Source organism: Triticum aestivum, chromosome 4A (assembly GCF_018294505.1).
Source record: "Triticum aestivum cultivar Chinese Spring chromosome 4A, IWGSC CS RefSeq v2.1, whole genome shotgun sequence".
Taxonomy (NCBI): domain Eukaryota; kingdom Viridiplantae; phylum Streptophyta; class Magnoliopsida; order Poales; family Poaceae; genus Triticum; species Triticum aestivum.
Genome location: NC_057803.1, coordinates 728,915,732 through 728,923,537, shown reverse-complemented (window position 1 = coordinate 728,923,537; position 7,806 = coordinate 728,915,732). Strand labels below are relative to the sequence as shown.

Genomic DNA, 7,806 nt, shown 5'->3' with positions numbered 1-7,806 from the left:
CAGTAAGGATTTGCTGAAAAGACTTTGACTTGTTCTTGGGGCCAAAAAAACAAGTCATTTTTTTCCCTTGCTTTGCTTGTCGTCATCAGAGTGTTTTTCCATCCATCTCTGTCTCTCCACGCGTCCTCATCGCCTGTCAACGACCGTCGATGAGAAAAATCTATCACCTAAAGCCAACCCAAGGCTGAACTCAAGTGAACCGGTCAAGCACATGCTCTGACCTCTTCATGTCACTGCCATGCCAATGCCAGCAACACATATGCTACTACCTGGTCAGAGATATCCACGTGACAAAAAGTACAAAAAATGACCTTTTCAAAAGTTCTTGCAGACCTAGCACTATGGCCACATGCAACACTTGAAAGCAAGAGTTGCTGAGTACATGTCATTCAGCTCCAATGCAAGAACTATGCTAAGACATGTGAATTTTTGTACTCCTACTTGATGTTGTCCAGGTCCAAACTGAAGATAACTCATCTCTGGAACACATTTAAGGAACAAATGAACCTGATGTGTAATAGTGCCTCGTCAGAGAAATACAGATACCAAAAACATCAGGCTCTTATTTACCAGGACTGTAGCCAAATACTCCCTCCGTCTGAAAAAACTTGTTCCAAGCTTGTCCCTCAAATGGATGTATCTAGCACTAACTTGATGCTATATACAATCATTTGAGGGACAAACTTTTTCGGGCGGAGGGAGTAGATGGCTACAGCCGTAACACAAACAGGCAAGATTTGCTTTGAGAGCACGCAACACATCTCACTCAACCAGCTGCAATGCAAGAAGAATGTGGGGACTTTGAAAAGACTTGCCAATTAATAAGACTTCTGAATTTTTGTACTTGATGTTGTCTAGGTCCAAACATCTCAGGAACAGAATCAAAAGAACAAATGAACTAGTATGATGATCCAACGTTTTCCGACAACACAAAAAAAGACCTAATTTAACCACAGGGAACGGTCAGAATTTACTTTACTCCCCACCAGCTAGCTGTGCTGCTGCTGGAACAAATGGTATGTAACTCATATAAGAGGAAGCTAGCTTCATCGATCAGGGGAACTGGAAGGAGCCTCCGATCTGTGAGTTCTGCGACGGCGGGTTGATGGCGACCCACAGCAGGGAGATGGTGATGGCGAGGAGGCCGGACCAGACGAAGACGATGGTCGGCGTGCGTCCCCGGCGGCCCATGAGGCCCTTGGCGAACGGGTACAGGTGAGCCAGCACCCAGAAGCTGAAGAAGACGCCGCCCAGGAGCTTGCTCCACTGCGGGATCTCGCTGTAGATGGTGCGGCTGAAGCCGACGGCGATGGCGATGAGGTTCACCATCATGATGACGATGGGCGGGATCATGAGCGACGTCCACTTGACGATGTAGAGGTCGGCGAACTCGTCGTTCTCGTCGTCGGCGCCCGACTTGGAGGTGAGCGTGAAGGAGATCTCGATGCCGGCGATCACCTTGAGGAGCCCCTGCAGCACGGCGGCCAGGTGCGCGCTGGTGCCGCCGATGAGCCAGAACTGCTCGTTCCTCCACCACTCCTCCAGGTTGATGCCCGACCACTTGATCTCCAGCACCGCCAGCATGCACAGCGTCAGGGTGATCACCAGCAGGTAGGTGAGGAAGGTCACGTCCAGCTCCTTGACGATGAACTGCCCCGAGAAGAGCGACAGCGCCGGCAGGAAGCAGTAGACGATGAGGAAGATGGACGTGAACGGGTAGATGCCCACGTTCAGGTACGCGATCCTCTGGAGGCACTTCATCCTCCGGCTCGCCAGCAGCGCGTTGTTGCGGGAGAAGAAGATCTCCACTGAGCCGGTGGCCCACCGGAGCACCTGGTGGAGGCGGTCCGTCAGGTTGATGGGCGCGGTGCCGCGGAAGGCGTCGCGCTTGGTGACACAGTAGACCGACTTCCACCCACGGTTGTGCATCCGGTAGCCTGTGACAACATCCTCTGTGACTGAACCGTAAATCCATCCGACACGCTGACCCCACTCTGTCTTGTCCTCATACCAGCATGAGATGACACTGATGGCCTCGGCGACCGTGGAGGCGTCGAGAAGGTCACGGGGGACAGTGAGAGCACCAGGAGGACGGCCATTCTTGACACCAGGGTGATCAGCAAGCGGGCGCCCTTGGAACTCGGCAATCGGGATAGAGTTGATGAGGAAGTTTGAGTTACCGAACCTCTTGGGAAATGTTGACATGTTCATCTCCTCATCATCAAAATCTGCCATGCGCAGAGCCCGTGTCTCTTCAGATGTACCTGAGGAAACAGTGCTCTTGATCTTGCGCTTCTTTGGGAAGCAACAGCTGCAGCAGCCACCGTGTTCTGTGGAGCGTGGAGGGTCAAATCCATAGAGTGCAACACGGCGGAACAGACAGCCAGTGCCGACATAGACTGGTCCCATGAGACCGTCCAATGCACGCATGTTGACATCAAAGAAGACAGTGTTGTGGTTGGCGTAGCGATCTGATGGATCAATGCCCTCAAACCGTTGGGGGAACTGGACATAGGCAATACGGTCACCACCACGGTCCATCATGAAGCACATGCCTTCACGGAAAGCTTGGGAGTTGTAAACATAATGATCACAGTCCAGGTTGAGGATGAAAGGTCCATTTGACATGACAGCAGATGAACGGACTAGAGCATTCATCGCACCAGCCTTCTTGTTGTGGTCATAGCCTGGGCGCTTTTCTCGGGACACATAGACCAACATTGGCAGACGGATGTCGATGTCAGTGAAGTCAAGGGGTCTGCCTTCTTCACCGTCACCGCCATACAGGGGATCATCACTAGGAGGTTTGAGCATCACCTGAAGAACAAAGCAACAAATGGTAAGCACATGTGTGCATCTGTGCATATAGTATAACTCTAAGCTAGTTTTCCTGGAATTTGGATATTAGATTGTGATCAAATTGTTAAAAAGTTGACTTGATACTTAAGAAAGCATAGCGCACTTAACAATTAGATATCCCAATATGAACACCCTGCTACTTAAGAAAGCATAACTTGCTTAATAATTAAATATCCCAATATATATCCACACTGAAAAGGATGTGCACATTTTGTTCAACAGGAAAATGGAATGATTACTCATTACAGGTGCAAATCTTTCTTACTGATTACCCTAAGTTGTTCATCAACAGTATCAAAATGGTTCAGCTCTGAAACATAATGCATCATTTGTAGGTATATAGAGGACACATTGCAACATATATGAAATAGCAAAGAAAGGAAATGCCGCCTGAGAATGTCTACCTGAATTATTCCAGCATGGTCTCCCCGAGTATGCTCCGCAGAGGGTTGAATCCAGGTACCGGGCCAATGTGTGCCATCAGCCATCCAGGTAGCTTTGGCAATTTTAACAGTCTCCACTGCATCGTCAAGAGCAGCTTCACGCTGCCTCTTCATGGCCTTGATTTCTTCTCTGGCATGGTAAGCATCGGAGCGGCGACGAATAGAGTCAGGCAACCCATTGATCCTGACCTTGAACTCATCATACTCCCTCTTGATCCTCCTCCTGTCCTTGACAAAATCTGAGCGTACCTTGTTCTTGTAAGGGTCCCTCTTCAGACTGAAGTAGCTCTCAGGATTGCGAGGCTCGATGCCGTGCTTGCGACAAAAAGGAACCCACATGTTGGCAAAGCTAGCAGCTTCAGCCATTGCTTCGAATGTAAGGAGAGCGCCTCCGTCATCAGAAACATAGCAAGAAAGCTTCTCGACAGGATAGTCAGCAGCAAGGATGGACAGAATGGTGTTTGCTGTAGTTAACGGAGGTTCTTTCTCTGGATCAGCAGTGGACACATATATATCAAGCCCCGGCAGATCAGATCTTCCATTCGGATTTGACGGTGTTGGGGTCTCAAACTTGTCTTTCAGGACAGCAAGGTCAGTTGCTCGGTTAACAGGGCACAGCTTTGGCAGCTGGTCCAAGATCCAAGAAAATCCAAACCAGAGTTCACAAACAACAGACATGCCCCATAGCCACATTGCATCTTCATTCTTATGCTTAATTCTCCATGTAAGGAACAGACCAAGAACGGCCAAGCGGATGAGAACAAGAAGCCTGTAGGAAGCATCGACGAAACCGAGTTAATGAACAGGGCATCATCAGTACAGAAATTGCAGAGTCAAGTCTTCTATATTAGCACGCTCAAAGGAGAATGGGAAACCATTTCACATTTTCACCTATAAGGACGCCTCTTTTCCTACAAACCGAGATGCTATCTACACAGTATGAACTTGAATAGTAAATATCAAGTATGCATATATAAAAGAGAAGTGTGGTGAGGAATTTTTTCGGTGATATTAATATGATAACATCATGTTCTTTTGAAGTCACAGATCTAACATCTCACCTAACCTACTAAGTAGTTTATTGAATAGATAGATACTGACTGAATCATAGCAACTGGAGCTAATCTATGGATCCAGGTTGAACCAAAGTTTGACTTTAGAAGCACTTTTAAGATTAATCAACTCAGGTGTATCATGAAACAGCTCATTTCCCATGTGACCAGGGGACAAACAAGCCCAACATCCACATGGATCAGAACATGAACATATATGCAAGTGTAGTGAAGTTGAGCAATACCTGTATGGGCTGAGGATGCCAGCAGGGATCTTGAGCTTGCGAGTGAGCGGCCTCCATGGCTTGCTGGTGAACTCGGCCGGCTGCCCGTCGGTTCCACCAAGCCCGCCACCGCCACCGCCGCCGCCATTGCCATTGTCGGCATCATTCTCCTTTGGCCAGATGGCATTCCCATACCCATAGGTGCCCTTGGTCTCAAACAGCCAGCGGTTGTGATCCCAGTCGCCGGTCTGGCTCCTTGTCATGGCCTTCTGCGAGCGCACAATCGACAGCCGCCTCTCCATCCTGGACGCGGGGGCGCCGCCGGGCGGCGGGGGCAGGGAGAGCGTGGGCCTGGCCCCGCCGTCGGCGCCGCCGCCGCCGACCAGGTCCTCCATCTCGGTGGCCTTGTAGGGCTCCTTGCAGCCAGGGCAGAGCGCGCCGGCGTTCTTGACGGCGTCCCCGAAGCAGTCTGCGCAGATCTTGAAGTCGCACTCGCAGGGCAGGATGTCCTGGCCGCGCTCGTCGCTCATGACCTTGCCGTCGCAGCCGTTGACGGCGCAGGAGGAGCCCTTGGAGCCGGCCATCTGCGGGTGGCTGGCCTCCGAGTCGATGACCTTGTCCATGAGGTGGGCGCGGGTGACACTGTTGAAGCCGCCCGTGAAGAGCGAGTTGGAGACGTACTGCTCCTCGACGCGCGCCGAGATGGCCGGGTCCATGGGCTGGTTGTCCGGCGTGACCGGGATGTGCACGTGGTAGCTGAGGAACTCCTCCCGGTCCGGCGAGAACCCCCCGCCGCCGCCCCCCGCGAGCTCGCTGTTGGCCAGCTCGCTGTCCAGGTCGTCCCGCGAGTAGCTGACGTAGCGGCCCGAGTGCGTGCGCCGGGCGAAGGTGACCATCGGCCGGTCGCCGCCGGCGCCGGGGGCGGGCCTGGCCTGCGCGCCCCGGCCGTCCTCGCCGGAGAAGGACATGCGCGAGAGGCGGCTGCTGTTGCTGTGCCGCAGCACGCCGCCGCCGCCGATGTTATCCATGGCGTCCGTCCGTGCCGATGCCTTTTCTTGAGCTGTGCGGATGGATGGATGGACGGATCACTGGCCGATCTGCGGAGGGGAGGAAACAAATCAGAACCGAAATCAAAATCAATCGAAAGAGGGGGAAAGATCGCAATCTCCGGCGCCTTCCATCCATAGTCAAATGAAATCAAATCAAATCGGACAGCGCCCCGAAACACCGGCCCCGAATCTCGGCCGGGCACAGGTACACAGCACAGATTCAAACGCTTCCCGCAGCAAGAACTCGCATGAGAAACAAATCTGGCCGGAAACCCCGCCGGCTCCCCGGCGCAACCAAGAAAGCCCGCGGATTCCGGGCAAGAAAGCTCGGGATGCTTACCATTCCACTCCGGGTCAACCCGGGGAGCGAGCGAGCAAGCCAGTCAAAGGAGCGCCGGGCAATCAATCGATCGATGGATCCCAGGAGGGGGAGCTGGGACGGAGCAATGAATGGTGGGGGAGGGGATGCGCGCGGGCAAGAATGAGGATGGATTAGCAGGGGAGGGCAGTACTAGTAGTAGCGGGGAGCGGGGGGAGGACGAAGTCCGCAGGAAGGAAGCAGCTGGCGAGGAACTGGTAGTGGGAGTGGGAGTAGTACAGAGGAAGAGAAGGGACACGGTCGGACCGGACGGCACGCATCCCTTTCACATGGACATGGACATGGGGGAGCCAAAAAAAATCAAACGAAAGGGCAGGCTGGACCTTTTCTTTTCCTTTTTATTTTTCTTGCAAATGATGGACGAAAAAAAGCTTCTTTTTGGCTCTGGTTGGTTGCATTTTGCATTGGTGGAGAAAAGCTGTGCAAGGAACCGCGTCGCGTGGGAGCTCAATGACGCGTCACGGCGCCGGATTTTTGCTGGCGTTAATTAATTAATTCTATTCTAATTTCCCTTCCCTGAAATGGAGTCATCCTTACTTAAGAAGGAAGGGAAATGAGAAGGGGTCCAAGATTTATCGGAAAAAAATCTTAGTTGCGAAGAAAGAAAAAATGGATCAAAAAGACCAGATAATAATCTATGGAAAAACAAAATGTTCAGGGACCCTGTTAGCGGGCGAACGTTCACCGGGGGAAGGTCGCATCTGTGAATATTTTAGGAGGCATTTTTTACTTGTGAATGGACGGTTTTTTTTCTCGGAGCAACATGACAGCCTCTTTGGAGATGGCAATTGTCGTCCTAAAACTGCCGCCGTTTGATCCTTCTCCACACGTAAAACCGCCATCAAGCGGCGAACGTCTGCTGATAACGTTCGCCGATGTTCATTGGTGATGCGTGGTCGGCGTTATGCGCTGACTAAATATAAACAAGGGAGTCCATTTGAAAGATGCACCGTGCAGTTATGGTATTTCCTATGCTGGCACGTACTAGTTAATATCGTGCTGGGATCTCTGCCTTCCCTCCCGATCTAGATCCCTCCGCCTTCGTCTCCCGTCCGCCTCCGCCTCCCCTCCCGATCCAGATATCTCTCTTTCTCTCCGTCTACGCCTCCCCTCCCTTCTGTTTCCCCTCCCGCCGCCTCCTAGTAGGACATAGGTTCCCCGCGGGAAGAACTTTATTATGTAGAAACTTCAAATGCTCATCGAGGCTTTTGTCTGTCCATTTGTTTATGGCCTTCGTCTTTAGAAGTTCGAGCATGAAACTCAAGCGGGTCACCTCGGGATCGCAACCGTCATACAATGGAGTCCGCGAGACTACTTCAAGTTGCACCAGCTTGGCCTCCTCTCTAGAAGCAGCTCTCTCGGTAGTTGTACTCTTGCGAAGGAGGTCTCAAACATGAGGGTCCTGCACGACTGCACTTAGTAGTGTCGAACCATGGGCATGGACTCGGACCGGACAACACGCATCCCTTTCACATGGGCATGGAGGAGCCCGAAATTTTCAAACAAAAGGGAGAAAAAAAGCTTCTTTTTGGCTCGGGTTGGTTTGCATGGTAAGCCCGCGGGTTCCGGCCAAGAAAGCCCGTGGAGAAAAGCTGTACAAGGAACCGTGTCGCGTCGCCGATGACGCGTCACGGCGCCGGTGGATTTTTGCTGGCATTATTAATTAATTCTATTGTAATTTGCCTTCTTAAAATGGAGCCCTCCTTGGTTGAGAAGGAAGGGAAATGAGAAGGGGTCCAAGATTTATCGGAAAAATCTTGGTTACGAAGAAAGAAAAATGGATCAAAAAGACCAGATAAT

At 51.8% G+C, this 7,806-nt stretch overlaps 1 protein-coding gene across 1 annotated transcript; it reads right to left on the bottom strand.

Annotated features, from left to right (window-relative positions):
* Positions 1–811: 811 nt before the first annotated feature.
* Positions 812–6,244, bottom strand: LOC123088406 (cellulose synthase-like protein D2). The gene is made up of 4 exons (XM_044510605.1): positions 5,968–6,244; positions 4,600–5,675; positions 3,264–4,071; positions 812–2,817 (listed from the first exon to the last, which is right to left on the bottom strand). The coding sequence occupies exons 2-4, from the start codon at positions 5,604–5,606 to the stop codon at positions 1,054–1,056; spliced, it is 3,579 nt and encodes a 1,192-aa protein (XP_044366540.1). The 5' UTR covers positions 5,607–5,675; positions 5,968–6,244; the 3' UTR covers positions 812–1,053.
* Positions 6,245–7,806: the final 1,562 nt, after the last annotated feature.